The sequence below is a fragment of the Poecilia mexicana genome, unplaced genomic scaffold (genome assembly GCF_051168715.1).
Source record: "Poecilia mexicana isolate PSO_F unplaced genomic scaffold, ASM5116871v1 scaffold_21, whole genome shotgun sequence".
NCBI lineage: Eukaryota > Metazoa > Chordata > Actinopteri > Cyprinodontiformes > Poeciliidae > Poecilia > Poecilia mexicana.
In genome coordinates, this window is record NW_028263390.1 from 8,836,494 (window position 1) to 8,862,103 (window position 25,610).

A 25,610-nucleotide genomic window follows, 5' to 3' on the forward strand; every position below is an offset into this window, starting at 1 on the left:
CAGATAAACCAGCTAGCCACACTTTATTCAAACGAGGGAACATTGTACGGCAAAAGAAAATGGCTAACTTAAGCTAGCACCTAGTCTAGGCTTAATTTAGCTAATAATTAAATACCCACATGGAGGCACTTATTGAGCATTAAAATTTTATTCCCAGAAACTCAGTTGATCCTTATGACAAAATATATAAGTAACATAAGATTGTGACACCAGATAAAAGTGATTTAACCATTAATGACGCAACAACCAAATGTTTTTTATACGCTATTCTTTTCCAGAACACTTTGACTTTGCACAAGATTTCATCAGAAGCCTAACACGTTATTCAGAGATATAATGGAATTTGAAATAGCACAAAACATCATTAATTTACTCATGTTAAGACTCTCAGCAGACAAGGAACAGTGAGCATGCAGGTCTAATCTGTCCTGTTTTTACAGATGCCATGTTAACAATTTTGTACTCATCATGTGAGTCTGGAAGGTTTTATCGATTTTGTTGCTAAGATTTGCTAAAAGTTTTTCTTTGAAATTCTTGGCAATTTGCCTATTCACTTTGAAAATGCTGTCAGGCAATTTTCATTGCATAACTTTAGGCTTTATGATTTGTGAAAGACAGATTCAGTCTATAACTCATTTTTATTTTACTTTCCTGTAAATTGGTTACATTCTTAAGCCGTTGCTAAGACAAAAAATAAAAAATAAAAAAAATGAAACGAAACAGAAAAGATAAAAAGCAGACATTTTCAAATCACTGTAAAGAAGTCAGGCACTACATTTTGACTGGTTTAGATTTAAATCAACATTCAGACCAGGGATGTAAGTTCATTTGATTTGCAAGGAGCTGACATATCTGGAACACACCCAGTGAGAGGTTTTATTGTCATTTTGTGTGACTAACATTACACAACCCCGTGGCGTCTGAGCTGACCTCTGTGTCTCGGTTTATTGCATCACCGGTACTACGGCTATCAAGGCTAAATGACTAATTCGACCAATTTTATGGAGAGACGCACCGTCTTCAATGCAAGCCTGTGAGAGCACAGAGACGTTACATACGACTTCAGGTCTCCTCCGGTGGGGATTCTGGGCATCCTGAATCTACAACCATCATCTCAAGGTTTGCTCCTTCGATGAAAACAGCACACAGGTGCCTTCCCACATTGCTCATCCAAGAACTCACTAACTGTATCATGTTGAGATCTTAACACGGCCTCCCATTTTCCCTAATCTTAATCTAGTTTAATGTGCCAGATGTGATTGAATCCTCACTGTCTGTCAGTATTGTTCCCTTACAGGGAGTCAGTGAGGAAATATACAAAACAAGAAATTGAAATGGGCATGGCTGCATGGAGAAATGCCACTGTCTGTTTTTTTTTTTTGTTTTGTTTTTTTAAGCAGACAATTTGCCCAGTGCCACTTGCAGTGCACATCTTTAAGAATTTAAAATAATTGGCTGATGTTTTCGCCACACGTCAACAGGTCCCCGTGTTTCTGGCAGCGCCTGTTCTCACACCTTGAAATGCCATGCCAACAAGGAAGCACCAAAAAGCACATTATTCAGTTTTCAGATAATTAAATGAGAAGACAGACAGGTGTTGTTACCGTTTTTGTGTGTGCCTGCGTGTGTGCGTGTGTGTGAGTGGAGGAGGAAATGTATGAATGCCAGGCTTTATTATTAGAAAGCCTGTGTTTTTTCTCCAAGTTAGGTGGTGGGCGGATGGGCTCAGGGCTGACATCAAGGCCTCTTGTAAAGAGGCTGCTGCCTGACTGGACAACATCCAAAACACACACAACAGTGGGAAATCCTGCAGTGGTTTCTGTGCAATTTAGGAAAACTTAGCACATTTCACTCTGCTGGTTTTTAGATTTAGAAATGTGTAGGTGTCCTGTTAATTCCCAAGAATGTAAAACACAGATTATGTGTCTATGTGTGCTTTAATTGTTGCAACCTGCATTTTAAACTTTATGTGCAGGCACACTGTAGATTCTGTACTCTAGTGCTGTGGCTCATATCGGAGTTAAAAATATCAAACGGGAAAACAAATACTAGTTCCTCATGACTGCTTGGAAGTTAAATATTTAGGCAGGCGTGTTAAATTATTTTTTTTTTTCAGTAGCATAAACTTTTCCCCCCTATAAGGTGCCCCTGCATCTCTAATGATTTATATTTTTACTTTCAAATATAAGATTCAGACCCAGCTACCCAAGCTGAATATCACAATTAATTATATATTATATATAACACAATTATAAAATCAGCTAACGTTCACTAAAATATTTAATCAAAGGAAGCACGGATTACCACTTTCAACATCTCTACTTGTATTACTACAAACTTCTGTGTTAAACCTGGTTTTAATACACATTTCATATGTTAACCGCTAAACAAATTGTACAAGATGTCCTTAGATAAGTGTTAGTACTGCTATTCTGCTTATTTTCTTTCTTTCCAGCAGTCCAGGAACATTGCAGGTCATTTAAAATTCATCCTATCAACACATTTCCACACAATTTAGAGAGGTAGTACATGGTTTTTTAACCATAACTGCTCTGAAATAATCTCACATTATTGCTGTTTTTGTCTGGTTTCACAGTTTTTAATCACCTCTGGGATTCTGTTGTTGCAGTGGGCAAAGATTTGTTTTCCATAATAGCAGCGGTTCTTCTGCTGGTGGATAACCTGCTCAGCATTGCAATGCATAGTCTATCTAAATAACCTAGTTAAGGCTAGTTAACTTCAAGAAAAAGTGGAAATGCTACTTTGAAACTCTTTCCTGTTGGTTTAAATACTGGGGAAGACAAGAAAACATAACATTTTTAAGGCAATTATGTGTTAATATTGCTTAAACTTGCCTAATCAGAGCAATAATTACGAAGTTTGTATTTTTTGAGGGTGATATTACACCAGAACAGTACAATATGACTTCATTATTAGGTGTTTTTTTTCACACATCTTTAATAAGTGTGCAAGTTAATGAGGAGATTGCTGCAAGTAGAGTAGAAATCTGTCTCTGTATAATGAACGAATGAATAATTCTAAACTCATGTAATCTAGTTCCAGTGATAAAAAACGGGAACCTGTTAAACACAGGAGATGCGAGAAGTGATGAAACAGTACAAACTGAGTCCAATCACAGCTGCTCTACAGCATTTGACAGAACTGATTACATTCCCCCCCATAAATGCCATGAAAGATAAGACACTTATGTTAATTAAAAAAGTTTAGGAGTAAAGAAAGATCTCAATTACAGATTACTGATTAACTTTATTTGCTTTAAAAAAAAAAAAAAGAAAAACATGTACGCATGTAGCCAACAAGTTCTTTAGCAAAAGTAACCTCCTTTCCGTCACTTCCTAAGGTAACCTCTGAAACTTCCTCAGAGACTCGGGTTGGTTGTGTGCAGACACAGGTCCCCTGCCACTGCCAGAGGGGAGAAATATCAGACATGTCCCAAAGTCTGCAGAGACTCTCTGTGTCAGGGGATCTGCGTGAGTATCATAAAGCCTCCGTTTCAAAGGAGATGCTACCTCCCCAACCAGAGCCCTGCAAGGCGTTTGATCTCCCGCTCTGCTCTCTTCCCACCCTGCCCCGCTTTTTGCTCTTTACGGTTTTTCAAAAAAAAAAAAAAAAAAAAATCCTAATTAAGTGAAAAGATACAATGAGAGCAGAGTTGTGTCAGAAACAAGGATAGCGCTACACGTCTGAAAAGCCTTCAGCTTAACAATTGGAAAATAACGATCGATATTTTGTTTTGCTATGACGTCCAAAGGGCCCCTGTCCATCAAACAAACAGTTCAGTCGTATTGATTTAAAGCACGCGCTTGATCTGGTCTGAGCATGAGGGATAACTTCATATAATTGGAAAAAAAAAAAAAAACATGACCTAATTGTTTGAAGGATTAGCAGAAGAAGATTAGTACAAGAAAAAAAAACGGATGGTTGGGTAACTTCGGGCAAATCAGTACCTGCAGGAATCAAACAAGACTATTTTCCCCTTCTTGCCTGATGCGATGTTGATGAAAGCAAGAAGTGGAAAACAAGAACAAATACAAAGTTTTTTTTTTTTTTTTTTTTAATTAGTTCACATCACATCTGTAAATACGAATGTGAGAAAAGCTTTTATCTGACGCTGAGCACCCATGTGGATTTACATGACCCAGAGTCTTTTTACCGCGGCCCGTTTCTCACTCATTATGCTTTGTTTTGGCAGATGTTTCTGCTGTTTTGCTTCCTGCGTTCTCATTAGGCTTTTATTATCAACATCCAGGTGCGCAGTACAAGCTAAACCATCAATAATTAAAGGATTAAACTTTTTAAGCCGGTTTTAGTGTGCCACCATTATGCCTGCGCGTGAAGACAGATGGAGGCCCAATTACCATCTCGTCCCATGATATCCTGATGGAGCTATTTTCGTCGGTGGCTTTAGATGGTTTATGAAATCGCTCCCTTTACCTGTGGCCGAGGATGGCCTGTCACTAGGCAGGTGAGCTCCAGGGTCTCTCCTTCTCTGATGGTGTACACCCTCTCTGTGTGCCTCTCCTCTTCAACGTTGCAGGCGTGCCCGGAGTGAATGATGCGGACAGTTGGAGGTGCTGTGGAGAGAAATGCCACAAACCAAGTTAGCGCCACTAAATTCAGAGGGAATGTGTAGATTAGGGGCATTGAATAAAGGTTTATAAGTTTATCTCAAGGCTATTGTTCCAAATGAGATATTCCCAATCTCTGAGGAACATAAATTTGTAAAAAAAAAATAATAAACTGGTTAACTAACATTTTAGGGAAGTTCGTTAATTAAATCGATTAAACTGAGAAAAATTATTGTAACTTGTCTTTACTTTTTTTTGTGAGCTAAAGCGGAATATCTATATTGCAGACACTACTTCCAACAACAGAAAAAAGTTGAAAGGGATAGAAAATAAAGTGAACAACCACGTAATTATGCAATAATTACAAGAGAAAAAACAAAAATAACAATATTCAAAATGAATGCAAAGGCAGAATATGCAAATTAGGGTTAATATATTAGTATTTCACATTACATTGCAAATGTTTCATCACCTTAGAATCAATGTAAGCAATACTAGCGTAACAGAGACTTCATATTTCACATGCTAATCTAAAATTCAGAGTGTTGGATGGAGCCTTGCCACAGCAGAGGCTCACACCTGACAGATAGCAGCACTTGAGGCACTGATGGTCACACAGTGTTGGAGTCACACAAGAAGTAAGTAAGCGTCAGGAATTCACACCGTGCGAATCGATAATTTACAAAGCCAGCTGGATAGACTCTAGCTGCCCGTAATGCCCACACCTGACGTATATGTTTAGTGACTGAGAAGCGAAGCTCAATGAACACAATCGGGATATTGTTTAATGATAAAGAAAGGTGTTATGAATATCAAGCGAGGTGTTAAATCTGGTAGAAAACCTGTAGTGAACCATAATGCTCAAATACCCACAATGTGGAAGTAAAACAGTTCTGCAAAGAAGAGAGCGCCAAAAGTCCTGCACAGTGGTTTAAAATATTTACTCCCGGGTTTTTGCAAATGCCGGGTTTGGCACAGATCCAGGTCGGCTTGGTTTGCTTTTTTTGTTTTCTTCCACTAAAACATGAAATCAACAACTGAAAACTGCGTCCTTCGTTTCTTTGATGAGCTGAGACATTTAAGTGCGGCAAAGTGTGAAAAGAAAATAAATCTGCAATGGGCATCTTGTCAAAATGGAGCTGTCTGCAAAACTTGCCGACTTTCCCTAACATATCTTGGCAAAGCGTAGACTGTGACATCTGAATAGAAACTGAAAGATATAGATATTTTGTTATGGCTAAAAGCAATCAGTATCACTCAGATTTGTGTCAACGCGACAGCCAGCGAGATTGGGAAGTGCATGGAGCAGTAATTTAAATGCAGTGTCAAATAAATGACCCTCTGCTGACTCGTAATGAGAGGGCCTCTCTTTTTCTTTATTATCATCTCTAATATCAAAAGGAATTCAGAACGCTATGAAATTATCTGTCAGAATGTATTTATAAGAAAATTATAATTTAAATGAAGCAACAAGTGATGAACTGCAGAGATTTGCATTGCACTGTGACAATTATAGATTAAAAAAAAGTAAAAAGAACCTCCTTAAAGGGCACCTGATATTTGTTTGGTTTTGTTGTAGACACACATCTTCACCCTTTCCAAGCATGGAAAATTATCAATGAATGGGGATGTAGTGTACCTAGATACTTATGGCTTGCAGATAATCACAGAAGTCTGGAAAAGTACTTGACACATATGGCAATAAATGGCTAGAAATGTTCTTTAGTCAGTATTAAATATCCACAGGTGATTGCTAACAGCTGGTACAACTGAGGAAATAATAATTAAAAAAAACATTTTAATATGTCCACACACCAACAGGCACTGAAACTCAAGTAGTCAGGGTTAAACTGAGCAGAGGAAAGGGGTAATTTAAGGTAACCCACTCAAAATATTCGTTCCTACTGAGCTGTGAAAACATGGTTGCTCATAAGCGGCCCCTGACAATACTAGCATCTGTTCAGCATTTATTCCTCTCCAGCTTCCATGATTAGTGAAGAGGTTAGGGACGACATGGGTTAGAGAGCGGATGCGGGATATGATTAGGAGGAGGAGTACAAAATAGTAGGGCAAAGAAGAGGGGAAAAAAAATCCAGCAGGAATTACAAGGAGTCACACAGACAGCAGCTTGGCTTTCATGTCGGAGGAATGGGCTTCCTGTGCGGGCCCCTCTCGGCAAAGTCGGCCCCCCTGCAGCAGGCCTTCTTCTACCTCCATCCAGGCAGCCATGCTAATGAGCGAAGCGAAGCGACACTCCCCTCCGATGCCGTGTTGAGAGCCTCAGCCAGAGTGTGTGTAGCCGTAACCAAACATCCCTCCCTGATCCCCACCATGCTGTTTGTCTCTCTTAGCTTGTTAGCTAAATGCTCCGTCATGCCCGTCGTGCTTTTCTAAAGGCCTCGCAGATTGATGTGTGCTGATACAGATGCTAATCATATCAGGCTGTTTGGCTTTCTTCGGTCTCCCTCTGCATCTCTTTCCCCGTCTCCATTTAGAGTTAAACACACTGGTGGTGAATTCCATTGGGAGGGTAATGCTTGAGAAATAGGCTCAGCGCAGGGGCTTCACGCAACGCTGCCACTTAAAACCAAAAAAAAGGGGCTGAGAAACAAGACCCCAGGGCAAGAGCTAAACAAAGTGCTAATGCCATTTATTCTGATGAGCCAGTATCACAGCAGCGCACTATCAGTCCTGGAGGAAAGCTGGGAAACACCCATATAATGAAAATCAGCTCCTATCTGCAACTACACACTCACAACTGCATAAACATACGCTTACTCTTCATGCAGGCAGACATCTCCAAGCTTAAAGCCACAAAAGCAAATAACCCTCTCTCGAGCATACATAATGAGGACACTTATGTTAAAACAGTCACACATATCCTTAAGTGGCTAAGACCTGCTCTTTTATATCCCTTGGCCCAGAGCGCGAACTAAAATCACTCTCATTACTATTTCATTTCCAGTTTTGTTTCTTTTAAAAGCCACTTGATATTCAACTGACAGTAACTACTCATAACATCTCCGGAAAGGACTTGTGGGGATGGACAGAAAGACATTAATGCCGTTAGATTTTAGGCCGTCACGGAGCAAGATGTCAGTAAACTGACAGGACGGAGATAAAAGACTGAGGGGGGAGGGGTTGATAGACAAAAGCTTTGAACACATCATATGCCTTACAAATTCATTATGTGGATTAAGATGGTTTCTCATACATTTGGAATGGAGTGCTGAAGGCGTCTTTTATCTTTTCAACCGCTTTTGATTTCTGGATTAAGACCACCCTAACATTTCCAGGACCTCCAAGAATGATTAAAAAACTGTTTGTCTTGGCTGCAAAGTTGAGTGTGAACTCAAACCTGACTCTATCACGCTCCTAGTACTAAGGACATAGGATTCTCTTGGCCATTATGACACATCTGCACAAGAATGTGTTCTCATAATCTGTAAAATTTCCTTATAAATATGAGTTTCCTGCACTTCCACCATCAGTTTCATTCGTACGTAGAGACAGAAAAACCATCATTACTTTGATCAGTTTGTCAGCAGCATACGAAGAGGCATGTTTTCTGTGAAGCTGCAGTGCAAGACTGAGTGTGCCATACTGAGCAACAAATTTAAGGTGGAGTGTTGTTTTTTTTTTTAGCTTATTTCTGTACATTTTGCATTTTAACTGCAATATAATCTCAACATTATTACCTAGCAGTCAACCTATATACCCTCTTTGGGGTTGTAGGATCACCTATAGAGCTGAGGAGCAAAGTGTGTTCCCAACTCTTCCACAATTTAACCCCCAAAACTGGATTGATCCATTTCTTGATTGCAATATTTAAGGTTGTTATTAAGAAATATTTTAGTAATCAAGTATCCTATCCATTATTCCTACGATTAACCGATTACTCGGATAAAATTTTTTAATAAAATAAAACATTGGTAAATATAACATAACAGCATTGTTACTATCGGATATCAACATCAGTCCAATTTTTCATATTTAATCAATTACTTTTCTGTAAACTTACCTGTAACAATAACTTTCCTTCTAAGTTAACCTGAAGAAAAATTACACAAAAATCTGAAATTATATTCATTTTAATAATAGAGGCAGGCTCACAAATACGCTTATTAAAATGCCTATACTCCAGCTTTTAATTTATGTTTTCATATTCAGTCAATTTAATAGAAAAACTCTCACTTTGCCCAGCCATTTACAGCTTTTGTGTCCATGTTAGCAGAATTTGACAGCTTCCTTCTTCAAACACAGAAACTTAACCAGCCATGTACCGCCACAATGGCCTCAGCCTCCGCCACTCATTTGTTGAGACCAGGATGATATGAAATGTATTTTTCCGGTTCGTCCGTAAAGTTATGCACTTAAAGCACAGCCACCCGCAGTGTTCAGTCTATCTGCTCACCTGTATAAATAATCCCGCCGAGCTCTTCCCCGCCGTTCGCTTTGAACGGGTGTCACCAGTCAGTAGCTCCGGGAGGGGAAAGACTGCCGCACTCCAGGCATCGTGCCAGTGAATTTAAAGATGCTTATTAGTACGTCGAAAAACTACAAAACTCCGGACATTATCATCAGTCAATAAAATCCTCCAAGACCAAACTTGAAAATTGTTGCTAACACTTAACTTTCGTCAACAACTCATAGGCGGAAGCATAGACATAATATAAGAGTAGACCCCGCATTGGCCGCTCCGGCGCAGGAAATACGGCGGCCATCTTGGAGCGGTATACCCTCCTACTTTGCTCAATCAAAACAGCAGAAGATGCCTCAGCACTGAGGGATATTGTTGTTCTGATCGAAGGATTATTGATGCGAGGGCTCCACAGACAACATTTCACAAGTAAGATGGACATATTATTGTGTATATATTGTGATTAGAATATTACTTTACTGTATTTATGTCCACCGGCGAGATACCAGCTAATATTAGCTACAGTGCTTGGTGTAATACGGCTGGAAAAAAAAAGGATTTGAAGTGGCCTAGTTAAAGCCCAGATTTAAATTTGATTGGTTTGGATTTTCCAGGCTGCACAGTGGCACAGTTGGTAGAGCTGCTGCCTTGCAGCAAGAAGGTTCTGGGTTCAATTCCCGAAGTTTGTATGTTCTCCCTGTGCATGCGTAAGTTTTCTCTGGGTACTCTGGTTTCCTCCCACAGACCAAAAACATGACTGTCAGGTTAATTGGCCTGTCTAAATTGTCCCTAGGTGTGTGTGCATGGTTGTGTCTCTGTGCTGCCCTGCGGCAAACTGGCGACCTGTCCGCCTCTCGCCCTGAACGTTAGCTGGAGATCGGCACTAGCAACCCTCTTGACCCCCCTAAGGGACAAGGGTGTAAGAAAATGGATGGATGGTTTGGCTTTTCCTTAAGCAGGCAGTCCAAAAATAAATCTTTAAAGAAGAAAAATAATGAGCAAATATATTCCATAAGGCAGTTATTTCTGGTTACATTTTCCTAATAAATTACTTTTATTATTATTTAATTTTTTCAAACACTGCATTTAGATTTTTACTCATATCATCTTTACCTAAATTTAAAATGTGCATTTAAACATTTAAACATGACAAGAACAAAAACATTTTGATGATTTCTACTGGATTTATTTGCTCCAGCTCAGCACATTATCCCCAAAAATCACTTTTCAGTCCTCTGAATACCAATATATATTTTATAAAAAACATTTTGAACAGTGCTGCAAATCAGTGAGATTGCTCTGTGAGTTTAAGGCAGTGGTCCCCAAACTACGGTCCGCGGGCCGGATCCGGCCCGCCTCCACATTGGTGGTTTCTTCAACCACCAGGGGGCTCTTTAGCAAGAAGTGAATCACAGGAAGTCAAAATTGGAAATAAAAGAAGAAAGCACCTATTAAAACAGAATTAGGTTTTAATAGGGAATTGAAATTTGAGAATGTTGTTGATCAGTTAAATCACATTGAGGGGAAAAAGAAGATTTTTCAGTTTTTTTTATAATACTGGGATCATTATGAGAATTTGAGGTATAGATATTAGGATCCAATAGATGGCAGTAGTGCAACAATAATGGATGCAAGCTGCCATTGAAATCTAAAGATGAAGAAAGAAGAAAGAAGCGACCATTTTCATTTAGCCCATGCTAGTAGCAGACACGAAGGATCAGCACTTTTACTGCTACAGTTACCGTTCGTAAACTACCGCAATCAGTTCAGTTAAATCTGAACTTGGCAACTTTTTTTTTCAACCGTAATAAATGTGATATTCAATTGACCTGTTATGACTCAAATGTTGGCTGTACGCCCCCCTCTGATGCTGCTGCATTGTTGTGGAAAACCTGGAGCGACAGAGATATCTGCAGCTTATAGCCCGGAAAATACGGTATTTATTTCATTAATAGTGTTATTATTTATTTTCTGGATTTTTTCTGTGAAGAACCCAGAGAGGGTTATTTGATTGTGCTTTCTGGAAAACAATACATTTTTACATTTAGGCACTCCTGCAATCGTCACACTTTTTCTGTTACAAACTGACTCCGGTCCCCAGCAGAGAAAGGAAAAGTTATGTGGCCCTCACAGGAAACAGTTTGGGGACCCCTGTATTAATGTCTATGGTTGCACCTAGTAGCCCGCTCTTTCCCACCGCTACAGTGTGTGCTAACCAACTAGCATCATGGCCTGTTGGCTACTTCCTCTAGCCGCTGCTGGCTCTGAAACACAACAAAACTCGTATAATATCTTTTAACACATTACATTTCCTTAAACAATCCTCGAACAGTACCAAATAATAAAAGTACGTAGTTAAATAAACTTTAGGGTTATTCTCACCTCAAATAAATGAGCACACGGGAGACGCAGTTTGTGTTACTCCAATTTCTCTCAGCTTATGAGAAACGGCAGAGCAACAGGCAGCTCAGAGTCCCAATACACCACCTACCGGTGAAACACAGTTACTGCACCCTTCGTGTTTAACCCCTGTTAACAAATAAAATACCTTATCATAACCCCATAAACATTTAAAGAAATGCATGCTCTTTTTTCACTTTTGTGGGCACACACCAGTGGGCATCACAAGACTGATAGACCGGCCCACCAGGTCGTGTTGTGGTTCCATTGACACTTTGCTCTATGCCTGTTAGGAGATGGAACCCAAATAACAAATAAAAATGGGTAGGGCGGTAAAGTGGAGGGTCCAATGGTTCCCTGACTCCTCCTGCTAAGCTGCGCACATCACTGCCAGTTCAGACTTGCGGGAATAATGCATTTAGTGCACACAGATTTTTTTTTTTTTCATAGCGCATGCTTACTGCGTGTTATTTTTACCCTTAGCAACAGTTGCCATGCTTCTGACAATGATGTCATCAGCATGACTTCAAATGATGTCTGTGTCACGAGGCCCTTCTGAGGATGACTTTATGATGTCATAGAGACCATGACATAACCAACTGATCAGTTAATTCTCTGATCAGTTACCACAAATCAGTCGACACAAGATTCATTTGAACGTTTTAGCTCGCCACAATAAAAATGACTGACGAAAGCCCACAGAGGCAAATGGATGTGAGGCCTAAGGCCTCTTTTTGGACAAAAGTCAAAAAGACATTCTCCAACAAAGTCCATCCTGGCCAAAGAAGCCCAGATTATAAGAAGAGGAAGTTTCTCAGCGAACTTCTGTGGGAGGTAATTGAGAAGGTTGCAGATGAACCAACTCTGCATCTTGTCCAACCCACATTTGAGGAACAACATAGCAAAATTTTGATTTTGCTATTGAGAAAAACTGGAGATTTAAATGTGGACGTACTCTCTGAGTTATCAGAAGAGCTCGCTGAAAGGATTTTCCAAAGTGTTGCGAGAGATGCATTCCACTTTGCCAGTGGACTGCATTTAATCGCACTGCTGGATTATCCAGAAGGACACGAAGTCATTGTGGAGAAATTCAAAAAGCACCTGGAGAATCCCGTTCGTCCAAAGAAGATGTTAACGTCCACAAAAAGAAAGCTCCGAAAGACGTTTTTTCCTACCGAGGACTTGTACGTAGATGAAAACTGCCTGAGTGAAGATTATACTCAGGCAACCATGGACCCTGAACAATTTTTGAGGGACGCAAACAGGATGGGCTTCAGGCGAGGAACAGAAGATGAAAGGAGAGTTATGGTGCAAAAGATCCTATGGAGATTGATTTACAAGTCCAGTAATAGATCGAGCTATGGGGCTTACAAACAGAAGGACACTGAACCGGTCCAGAGAAAGCTTGCTCCAGAAATATGGAAAGAAGTCAAAGACATCGATTTTGTGTTTTTTGAGAAAATGCAAAAAAAAGTCTGCAGAGACATCTTACAGCTTCTCTGTGGCAATGAAGATGTAGTTAGAGAACTGCTCTTCAAAATGATCAAAAGCAACAACCCAATTGTGATTCACAAGGTTGTAGAGTGCTTCAAAAGAACCCTGGCACGACCGCGGATAATCAATCTCCGAGACACCTTTCTACAAAAGGCATGGGGGCTCATCAAAAAGGCTGCATGTGGTGGAGACGATTCAGACGAAGAAGAGAGGCAAGAACCCGCTAAGAGTGAACCAAACGTTGAGTTTAGTCCACGCTTAGCTGGGCCTGTAAATTTGGTCAACCCAGAGATCGGTACTGACTCGGAGGAGTCAGGACTGGTCTCCGAGTCAGGACACACCTCGGAGACAGGACCTGCCTCCGAGTCAGGACCTGCCTCAGAGTCAGGACACGTCTCCGAGTCAGGACACACCTCGGAGACAGGACCTGCCTCCGAGTCAGGACCTGCTTCTGAGTCAGGACCTACCTCAGAGTCAGGACCCGTCTCAGGGTCAGGACCCGTCTCAGAGTCGGGACCCGTCTCAGAGTCGGGACCCGTCTCAGAGTCGGGACCCGTCTCAGAGTCAGGACCCGTCTCAGAGTCAGGTCCCGTCTCAGAGTCGGGACCCGTCTCAGAGTCAGGACCCATCTCAGAGTCAGGTCCCGTCTCAGAGTCGGGACCCGTCTCAGAGTCAGGACCTGCTTCAGAGTCAGGTCCCGTCTCAGAGTCGGGACCCGTCTCAGAGTCAGGACCCATCTCAGAGTCAGGTCCCGTCTCAGAGTCGGGACCCGTCTCCGAGTCAGGACGTGTCTCCGAGTCAGGACGTGTCTCTGAGTCAGGACCCGTGTCAGAGTCAGGACCCATCTCCGAGTCAGGACCCGCCTCCGAGTCAGGACCTGTCACAGAGTCAGGACCTGTCACCGAGTCAGGACCCGTCTCCGAGTCAGGACGTGTCTCTGAGTCAGGACCCGTGTCAGAGTCAGGACCCATCTCCGAGTCAGGACCCGCCTCCGAGTCAGGACCCGCCTCCGAGTCAGGACCAGTCTCCGAGTCAGGACCCGCCTCCGAGTCAGGACCCGTCTCAGAGTCAGGACCCGTCTCAGAGTTAGGACCTGTCTCAGAGTCAGGACCTGCCTCGAGTCTGGACAGATGTCTGAGTCAGGACCCACCTCCGAGTCAGGACCAGTCTCAGAGTCAGGACATCTCTCCAAGTCAGGACCCACCTCCGAGTGAGGACCCGTCTCAAAGTCAGGACCTGTCTCAGAGTTAGGACCTGTCTGAGAGTCAGGACCTGTCTCAGAGTTAGGACCTGTCTGAGAGTCAGGACCTGCCTTGAGTCTGGACAGATGTCTGAGTCAGGACCCACCTCCGAGTCAGGACCAGTCTCAGAGTCAGGACATCTCTCCAAGTCAGGACCCACCTCCGAGTGAGGACCCGTCTCAAAGACAGGACCTGTCTCAGAGTTAGGACCTGTCTGAGAGTCAGGACCTGTCTCAGAGTTAGGACCTGTCTGAGAGTCAGGACCTGCCTTGAGTCTGGACAGATGTCTGAGTCAGGACCCACCTCCGAGTGAGGACCGGTCTCAAAGTCAGGACCTGTCTCAGAGTTAGGACCTGTCTGAGAGTCAGGACCTGCCTCGAGTCTGGACAGATGTCTGAGTCAGGACCTGTCTCAGAGTCAGGACATGTCTCCAAGTTAGGACATGTCTCTGAGTCAGGACCTGTCTCAGAGTCAGGACCTGCCTCGAGTCTGGACAGATCTCTGAGCAGGACCTGTCTCCGACTCACAACAGACCTCTGAGTCCTCATGTCTAATGGTGTTTTCAGGATTTTTTCTCACCAACAGAGTGACACCGTGTCAGAAGTGTCAAAACTGGATGCGTTTCCTCAGCAGAATTTTGCAACCCTACCAGAGCAGATGATTATGACTTTAAGAGTGCGTACAAGTTTTCAATCTGAGAATTCCGGAAACCTTTAGTCATCCATTGTTACAGTCAGAGTAAGGTGGGTAGGGTGTACCGAAGAGTCAGAATGGGAGGCCGAAGGAACGGTGGTGGACTGGAAGGCTAGAAGAGGTTCGAAGAAGAAGGAGAGAAGGTGCGGGACTGACGTATCCTTAGAAAGGTGGGGGGTGGAGGAAGCGAAGAAGGAGGGAACGAAGGAGAGACATTGAGGGGAGGCTAGTGTACCATTAGAGGTACACTAGGCCCCCCTCAATGTAGAGGTAGATGTGAGGGGTCAAAGAGGGTGGGGGGCGTCTAGTGTACCGTTGAGTGGTGGGGGGGTGGATGGACGGCGTATTGAAAGAAGGGGGAGGAGGTCTGGCTGTAGAAGGAGGGGGGCAAAGGAGAGACATTGAGGGGGGCTATTGAACCATGAGAGGTACACTAGCCCCCCTCAATGTAGAGGTAGATGTGAGGGGTCGAAGAGGGTGGGGGCGATCTAGCGTACCATTGAGTGCTGTTGGGGCGAACAGATGGCATATTGCAAAAAGGGGGAGGAGGTCTGGCTGTAGAAGGAGGGGGGCGAAGGAGAGATATTGAGGGGGGGCTAGTGTACCTCTCACGGTACACTAGCCCCCCCTCAATGTAGAGGTAGATGTGAGGGGTCGAAGAGGGTGGGGGCAATCCCGATCCCCCTATAAATGCTATTTTTTTATATAATTAGGGCTATTATAAACAAATATTTTAGTAATAGCATAATCTATCGATTATTGATTATTCTTACGATTAATCGAGTAATCATATAAAAAAATTGACAAAATAAAGTACTGGTAAATCTGGCATAACAGCAGTGTTACTATCGGATTTCAATATCAGTCCAATTTTTCATTTTTGAGCTTCCCTAACAGCTACTTTTTTGTAGTTTAAAAACTAACCTGTAATAATAACAACTCGCTTTCTAAGTTAACCTGAAAAAAGTTATACAAAAATCTAAAATTAATTTCAATTTAATAAAAAGAGGCAGGCTCACAAATATGCTTATTAAAAATGTCTATGATCCAGCTTTTAGTTTATGTAGTCAGTCAGATGAACTGTCACGTTGCCCCATACATATCAAGCTTTGAGTTTGAGAATATGGGAAATGTCGCCTGAAGTGGTGGTGGTGGGCCATAATTTAACAGTTTGTATATTTTTAATTAAGGGGAAAAAAACTGTTAAATTATGGAATAATTCTGTTGAAATTCCGTAAAAAACGAGAAAATGTATTGGCAGAAAATTACCAGGACATTTCCTTGTTTTTTTAATGGAAAAAATTGACATAAAATACTGTTAAATTACGGGAAACTTCTGACGGAAATTCTGTAAAAAACACTGAAAATATCCTGGCAGAGAATTACCAGGACATTTACTGTATTTTTATATACTTTTTTTTCAGAATTTCCATCAAAATATTTTCCATAATTTAACAGTTTTTATGTCAAATTTAGCAATATTTTGTTAACCCAAAACTGAAATTCTCTCTCTATTTATTCTGTCTTTTGTGATTTATTCACAAACTTTTTTTTTAAAAAAACCTTGGACTTTTCCAAATACTTTTGTCCTCCAAACCATTGAAGTCTGTATTCTATACCATATGTTAATTATAGTGTAAAATATATTAAAGTTAATGTATTTAATATATTCTTAACATAATTTTTCAACAAAATTTAATTCTAAGTCCACAGGAAATGTAGTTGTAGAACACAAAACACTTAGTTTGACCTCATGCAAAGTGATGTAAAAATGAAACCATTCTACAATCAATTTGCAGACTTTATTTTGCAATTTAAGACCATAAATTGACATGTCATCTAGTTTTTATAACTAACATTTACTATTATATATTAAGAGCTCAACATATTCTTGAGTTTGCTAATGTTTATCTTCTGAACATCACAACTAATTTATTGCATTTTACTATACAAATTTTCAACATCTAAATCAAATGTAAAGCAGTCTTGACTCTAATCTTTGAAGTCAAATAAACAATTTTGTTCAGTTATTATACTATAAGATGGAACATTAAAAAATGCTTTTGAACATGAAAATCAGCTGTAAATCGGACCAACATAATTCAAAATAAATCCCGAAAGTCAACGATTATTTTTTATGAAATACAGGTATAAATATTTTGTTAAAAATCAAATGCTACATAAACCCAGCTGATAACACTTTATTTGAAGGCGGGTGAATAAGACTGACATGACACCGTCATAAACACCTGTCATGAACATGAATAAGTCTTCTTGAATATTTATGAATGTTGTCATAAAGCGTCATTCGGTAAATCATGACACTTTTAATACAAAGTTGACATTATTGAAAATGTCTTTGTTTTGACAACTTGACATTAATCTAGACAAAATGATTAATGATTGATTAATATTATTCAGCAGGTTGTTTTCTTGACAGCACAAAGACGGTACACTTATCTTTCATGATAGTATTATAAAAATAAAGCTGTGGTCAATAAATCCCCACATATGATTTATTTACAATATGTAAATAAGTTACCAGTTCAGACACTGCTAGGATCCTTTTATTGCAATAGAGCTTTGGAGCTGACGTCACAGCGTATGACGTTTACGTCGCTCGCTGAAATCGGTTTCCATTTCTAGCTTCCAATAGCTAAAGGGCGATTCCACTTAATTTTTCACTACCTTCCGCATCAATAATCGACTGTAGTTTAAAATCTACTATATCCAGACACTTCAAACCTGGACTAGATTATTCTAGCAGAATATTTAAAACTGTGTTTGGGATTTGTGAAACCTTTATCTGATTTGTGAAAACTCAATAAAGTTCGATTTTCACCATTTTTTGGCATTTCTTTCAAACTAGAACTGCTCTGATTTAAAAAATACAACTCCTAGACACTTCAAACCTGTACCAGATTATTCTCCTCTAAAAGCAGAATCTGAAAAAAGCTTTTTTCTGATTTCACAAATCAGAAAAAAGCTTCACAAATTACAAACATGGTTTCAATTATTCTGCTATTAGAGCAGAAAAATCCAGTGCAGGTTTGAAGTGTCTGAGTTTTCGTTTTTTAATTAGAGCAGATCTATGGTGATTCAGATGCAAAAAATTTGTGAATATTGACATTTTTTGAGTTTTCACAAATCAGAAAAATGTTTCACAAATCCCAAACATGGTTATAGAGATTCTTCTTGAAGAGAGTAATCTAGCCCAAGTTTGAAGTGTGTAGATGTTGTAGTTTTTTAAGTAGAGAAGTTCTAGTATGAAAGAGTTCAACAAAAATGGTAATAATCGAACTTTATTAAGTTTTCACAAGTCAGAAAAAGGTTTCACAAATCACAATCATGGTTGTAAATATTCTGCTGTTAGAGCAGAATAATTTAGTACAAGTTTCAAGTGGCTAGGTGTTGTTTTTTAATTAGAGCAGTTCTAGTATGAAAGAGATGCAAAAAATGGTGATAATCAAACTTTATTGAAGTTTCACAAATCCCAAACATGGTATTCATTCAGCTTGAAGCGGAGAATAATCCAGTCCAAGTTTCAAGTCTCTAGGTGTAGTAGTTTTTAAACTAGAGTCGATTAAAGATACGGAAGGTAGTGAAAAATTAAGTGGAATCGCCCTTTAGCTATTGGAAGATAGAAATGGAAACCAACTTCAGCTTCGTATATATATATATATATATATATATATATATATATATATATATATATATATATATATACAATGTTTATATGTATAAACATTGCATACATGTTTATACATATAAACATGTATCCAATATATATTACTCAGTATTAATCATTATTTATTTATTTGTGTTTGTATAGTTATATAAATATGTATTGATATTACTAAATAATTTATTAAATAAATTATGAACGGCTGTGTGCTTTGTAATATGCTCTTCATACATCGATATCAGAATATTCCATTCCTATTCTATTGTTATAGCCACTAAGCATATTTAAATATGATGAACTATGTATTAAAAACATACTTAAAAAATACAATTGTTTATAAATGTTGCTTTGATAGATGTTTGAATATGGTTTACAGTAACAAAAAAGTGTGTTATGATCGATTAAATCCGCTGATACGTCATTTTTCCTGCTAAGCACATAACGCTGAGTGGAGTGGTATACTGCTCCAAGATGGCCGCCCTAAATCTCGTCAGCGACAATAGGCGAGAGCGGTCCATGAGGCGTCTATCCTTATATTATGTCTATGGGCGGAAGCATAGACATGAATTCGGGCAGAAGTGAGAGCGCTGCGCAACGCCAATAAAGTCCCGACTGCAACACCGTGCGCTAAATAATAAAACATGATTTAACGAAGCTTCGAGGCGGATAAGTTTTCCTCAAGGAATTTTAATAATCGAGGTACTCGAATCATTCGAGGAATCGTTTCAGCCCTAGCAATATCTATAATGACGACAAACCTTTAAAAACCTTGTAAAATAATCAAAATACCAAATTTTATAGATTCTTGATTTTTGTCACACAAAAGGGTTTTGGTTATACTCAAGTTAAAGAAAAATTCTCATTATTATGAATCATATGCATTCATTAGTTTAAGTAATTTAAGCATACTCCTCCTCCTAAAAAGTAAAAGTGGTTTCTATGGAAAATCCAATGATTATAAAAATACTTTGATATATGAAACAAAATAGACAAATCAATAATTAAGAGTAATACTTAAGTTTTGTAAATGTGCCTTCAGCACTTAAAATCAGAATTTAAATAAATTATAGATTCTTTAGAAACTTAACAAGAATGACATACTTTGTCTATTAAATATTAAGTGGATTTTAACAGTCAGAGTAAGCATTGTTATAGCTTCTTTGTTTATTTATGAATGCAAAGGGTATGCCTTTAGATTATGGGTCACATCCTTTTGTTATGAAACCATTCTGACTTTTACATCCCCTCCACCAACATTTCTAACAAATTCATCACATCTGTCAATTAAACATTAAGCTATCTGCTAGAAACAAATATGTCCGCCGTCTTAAGGGAGCTCGGCCTTCTTCACTTCAGTTGGGTGACAGAGACGACTCTGTCTTCTACCACCTATAGAGATGAAATTGGAGTTGGCTAAAACACAACCGATGGAGCCATTGAGAGGCAGAGATGCTTCTTGGCAAAAGCAGACGCTAAAATTGACAAACAAATAAAATGTGGGGGGGGGGGGGGGGAAGTCCAACAGCTGGGGCTCATTTTCGCAGCAGGTTTAATGTCCTCAGACCGACCCCTAAGGACTACTAACAATATCCTGCTAGCTTTTTGGCTCTATAATCATCTTCTTACAATAGCAGATGAAGGACGACAGATTAAAAAAACAGAAAGAAAAAAAAACATAGATAATATGCATACTATAGAGAGTAGTAAATTAAAAACAAACCCTATTCCAGAAATAGATTTCCTACTGGCTCTAAACAGGCCTCACAGGACAAAGATGTATCAAATAAAAAGCTTAGTGACTGAAATTACACATTCGTGTTGGCCATTTGTTTTCAACTAAGTGAGTAAATCAGGCCAGGGCAGCACAAACGACAGCAGATGTTTAAGAATATAGCATCATTTTTTGCATGTTGTCATGATCCGTGTTTCTGTGTTTAGTTTTGAGTTTTTCTGTTTCCCTGTGAGTCTCTGTCCTCTCCTCCCCGTTGATTGTCTCCCAGGTGTGTCTCATTCCCTTGATTACCCCGTGTGTATTTAGTCTCACCTGTTGTCTGTGTTCTTCGTTGGGTCCTTGTCAATTGTAACTTGTCTAACGTGTCTTACGTTTGTCAGTCTGACCGTCGTATCAGTTGAACTGAGTAAGTCCTGGTCGGCGTTAGCTCTAGTTTTGTCAGTCTTTGTATTCAGTGCTACCGGCTTAGCTATGTGCTAATTGCTCCTGCCGTGCTGCCTGTCTTGGACTACGCTGAGCTACATTCATCATTAAATCACCATCTTCTCATCATAACCTGGGTCTCGGCGTCTCTCCTCACCTCATCCACCACACATCATGACACATGTAACATTGTTTAAAGTGATCTTTAATCTGTGTAAATTTATTCAGTCCAGTTTGACTTCTTTGCATAAATAATTAGCTATGTTGATTTAAAAATCTTTTTTTATTCTTTACACAGAATTAAAAAAAGCTAATATCAGGTTTGAGCGTACAGATGATTTTAGATAAAAAAATATCAAACATTAATTTCAACATTATTAACCAGCTGCAGGACATACCAATCATTTCTTGCAGTTCTTAACTAAATGTTCTAGTACTTTCTGTAACTTTCAATTTTTTTCAACTGCGAACCCTAATGTTGCCGCACAAACAAATTTAAAGGACTAATCCCTGTTTTATAATTTAGGCAAATTAATCCATGGTGAATGAGCCTGGAAAGCTGCTTGAGGAACATTTTTTGAGACAAGACACTGATGTTTTACTATCACAAGATTATGTGCCAAATGTCTTTATATAACATTTATATACTTGAAATCTTAGTTTGTAATTTGGCATTCAGAGCCAAATACTTAAAATGTCGATTTGTGCCATGATCGGGGTTTACCTGGCTAATATCACACATAAACTCATTTGTTTGTGTTATACACACACACATTGTTTTAATTTAACAATTAAATGCAGAAAATCAGGCAATCAGGGTGATATTGGCAAATTTTATTAGCTGGACAATCAACTGATTAGTGCATCATTGATAACAAAAGAATTAAAGTTAATTGAGAATTGCCTAACAACATGAGAATGAGAGCAGTATGTCATCATTGGCATAATTAGTTTTTAGCCAATGGCTTTTAAATTCAATAAGAACAGCTCACCCAATATTCACAACATAACTCAAATGTCAACTACAAATCACCACTAACATACCAATGTTTATTTATATATCAGAAATATAAAGTTAACCAAATAAGATATAGATTGCATGCAGCATAATAAACATTGTCTGCACCACTCAGTTTATATTAAAATTCAAGGTACTAAGGAACAAACACGGTGACCAAAAGAAATTTCAGTAGTGCTCAAATCGCACAAAAACGAAAGGACTGTTTATGAATGTAACTTAAGAACATTGTAATGATTCAATGCTATATTTAACTCTCCATATGTGTTCAGCTGCAAAAAAGCTGTACAATTAAATCTTCCCAAATTTGAGAAGGTGTGACATCCAGTATAAATACATTAAAATTGAAGCTGAGTAATATGTAAATCCTCTTTGCTGATGCAAAACATTGGCAACTGCCATTTCAAGGTGAATTCTGTGGATTTCACCGATGAGGACGGGTAGACATGGTCCGCTGTCAAAGGTGTCACACACTGAATTATTTTCTGTGCTTTTCCGCATGTGTTTGGAAAGCATATAGGCTTACACTGCACCCACCGATTCAGCTGTATAATTGAGAAGCAACTCATCCATGGGGTCATCCATGTGTGTTGAGGACCTGGAATGGTTTTCTAGCAGCACATGCATATTATTACATCAGGAGTTGTCAGAGGGTATTGATTATACACTGTAATGCACTCCCTGCTCTCGTCAGCCTACGCTGCTATTGTAAATGAGAGCCTTTATGGATCCGGCTTCGCCCTATCAGCACTGATCATCTATCACACACACACACACACACACTACGTATAGTTGGTTGTAAATGAAGCCGTTCAGAGGTGTGCAGGGACCACTGTGTCAGTTTATCCAAATTAGTAGAGTAGATAGCCTATCAAAATCACAAGAGATCCAGAGGAACAGAGTAAATGACCTACTTTATTTGGAACTTGTGCATTGGGTAGTTTCTCCTCTTTATAGTGTCATGGACATGAAAACCTTGAGAGTTGAAAACAAACAGGCCCACTAAGGTTGAACCCATTAAAATTTGGCTCTAGGACTTGGCACCTGTCCACCAAAATATGCAATGAACACCAGCAGTGATAAGCATTTCAAATAACTGATCGATAGAAGAATGAATTTGGAAAATACTAAAAACAAAACAATTCTTCTGATTTCACTGTTTCAACCACTGAACTGATATAATTTAAAGCTGGAATATTTAAGGTACTCCGAGAGATTTGAGTTTTATGAGGAAAAATATGTTTCATAGACAAAGTCAACAGCAGATTAACTCTTAATATGTATTTGTCAGAGCCAATGTTTCTGAGTGCCAAATGTTTTATGCTAAAAGAAGACTAAAACATCATCAACAATACAACATAAGTCATGATTGAAAATGAAAATGGCCAAAGTAGTGGCTATAGGAAAGAGGCTCAAGGCATTTCCAAAACATGAGCCCTGATGGACTGTTCCCAGTATCTGGTATTTAGTATAATTTAATAAAACGTGGTCCAAGGAAGGATCAGTTGACATGACCATAGTTAATCAAACTTCATTGATGCACTTTGGGAGCAAAGACTGGTCCATGTGGTCCAATTCAACAAACTGCTGCTGCAGTTCAAACTGCTGCAGAAGTCATTGGAGAGAATGGCCTGCATATCTGTACAGCTGTCAGATTATCCATATATTTTTTACATCACTTTGTTGTCTCAGACTGTGTTTTGTACTCACTTGGGGAACACTTTGAACTAGTATGGAGCATGGGAAGAAGACAAGTGGATCCAACATTGTGATGGTTTGGTGAATGATGTCCTAGGAAACCTTGGATACTGAAGTCAACATCACCTACTTCATCATCACCGCATCACGTCATGAAGACAGTCCCTAAATTTCTTAGATCATAGTTCAAGTGAGCATCTGTGGGATCTCTTGGCCACACAAGTCCAATCCAAGGAGGCTCCCCTCACGCATAGGATGTTATTAGGATCTGCTGCTAACATTTTGGTGCCAGATAGAGGTTGAGTGGAGTTTAGGGCTAATTAGTCAGGGCTTCTTTTGGCAGCAAATTGGGGATTAATGCACTATTTGGTGGGTGGTCTTAATGTCATCCATAAGAACTAAACTTTACAAATATGCAATGTGAATTATGTACCTTAAATGTAAATCGGTAACCCGTTAGCATTTGGTATTTTAGCAAATGTACGGTGAACTAAGAGCTGGATCTAAATTCCATGTTTTCTATTCAAAATTCTGGACAGAGAAACGCAATGCATCCGAGTGCTGTACTGGAGTAATCCTTTGCCGTTTTCCCGATTTCCATTCTGTTTTTCTCACCATCCATGATGCAATGTTGGCAGTGAGGGCCTGTTGTGGCAGTTTATTTCCGTAAACAACACTAATCAGACATCTGTAGGGAAGGATAAAGCCCAGATTGGCCGTAACCATGCAGCAGTTATCTGTTGATAGGCCCAGCACTCCCGATTGGCTGTAAAGAGGCAACAGCTTTCTATATGGTTGGCTAGGACGGCACGCCAGCAATGGCTCACTGCGGATAGAGTATCTGGCATCCCTCAAAAGATTGGGTGCTGCTCGCCAAGAAACTGTCTGATGATTGGCTGTGCTGACTCCAAAGTGAACTGATTGTCCTATCAATGCCCACAGCACAGGCTGGCTGACAGGGCTGCCTGCTGGCTGGCTTTGCCACTTTCCAAAACACCTCCAGGGGACATACAGTAAATCCATGCCTTTCATTGTGAAAGTGCCTAATGTGTGTATGGAGAGTGCATGTGTGTGTGTCTGTAGTATCCATAACTTTTTCATTGGGAAAGTGTGCTGCAAAGCCCTGCCAGCAGGCACTAACACCTCATTATTCGAAGTCTGGCAGGAAATGGCTTTAAGAGATCTCTCGCTGAGCTGCGCTCCTGGAAATGTGGGTTACAGGTCTACCCATATCAGCAACAAATGCCTGGGAAATGCCTCTTTAGCTCAAGTTAGTTAGACTGCTGCACTTCATCCCAAATCCACCCACTGACTCGGTGTGGGGTGTAATGACACAGAACACAAACGATTTTGATCTTAAATAAATTGGTCTAGTTCTCAGACTTCCAGTTAAATTTTTTAATTTTTGCATTGCACACCTGTGCAAAATATAGCATGTGATGCTGCAGCTCTGAAAAAAGAGACCACTTAGAAGTTATTTTACTTTTTATTGGTATATCTTTGAGTAAATTGAACGTTGTTCTATGAACTATTGACAGCATTTTTCTGAAATTCCAAGCAAAATTTTCAGAAAAGAAGAAATGGTCAAAATAACGGAAAAGATGCAGAGCTTTCAGACCTCAAATAACGAAAAGAAAACAAGTTCATATTCATTTAGAAACAACAACACTAATGTTTTAAATCAGGAAGAGTTCAGCAGTCAATATTTGGTGGAATAACGTTGAGGTTTTCAATGGAGGTCTCTTCATTAAACAGAATGAAGAAGAAAGGATACATGATGCTTTTTTCTACAAGGGACAATAACAGGTTACTGACATATGTACAAAAACAAAACCAGAAAACAGTTTTTAAACTAAAACTATATATTTACTTAAGCACACAAATGCAGCTTTAAAAACACCCTTCAAAGCCTGGTTTTTGAGATAAGACTCCTGCTTAGAGAAATGTGACACTTAGATGGTCACTAAGATCAACACCTTGAAACTGTGTGGGTCGACAACAAGCAACAAGAAATAATCAAAAAGTTTAACACAACATCTAACCATAGTATTAACGTCATCTTTGTTTCTAGAGATTAAGAAGGCAATTACAATACATCGAGTAAAGAAAACCTAAACTAATAATAATAATAAAAAAATTGTTGCTGTTAATACCTATGGTGCACAAAACTTAAAAACCTATTTTTCAGATTCACTGAGGTTATAAGAATAGTTGAAA

The 25,610-nt window shown here is 39.4% G+C and overlaps 1 protein-coding gene across 1 annotated transcript in view; it reads right to left on the reverse strand.

Annotated features, from left to right (window-relative positions):
• Positions 1-14,692, reverse strand: part of mdga2a (MAM domain containing glycosylphosphatidylinositol anchor 2a) — a 128,573-nt gene extending 113,881 nt beyond the window's left edge. Inside the window, exons 1-2 of the mRNA XM_088002262.1 lie at positions 14,605-14,692; positions 4,456-4,595 (exon numbers count right to left, since the gene is read on the reverse strand). Of these exons, the coding sequence (XP_087858388.1) occupies positions 4,456-4,595; positions 14,605-14,692 (228 nt within the window). The remainder of the gene's footprint in view (positions 1-4,455; positions 4,596-14,604) is intronic.
• Between the last annotated feature and the right edge of the window lie 10,918 nt (positions 14,693-25,610).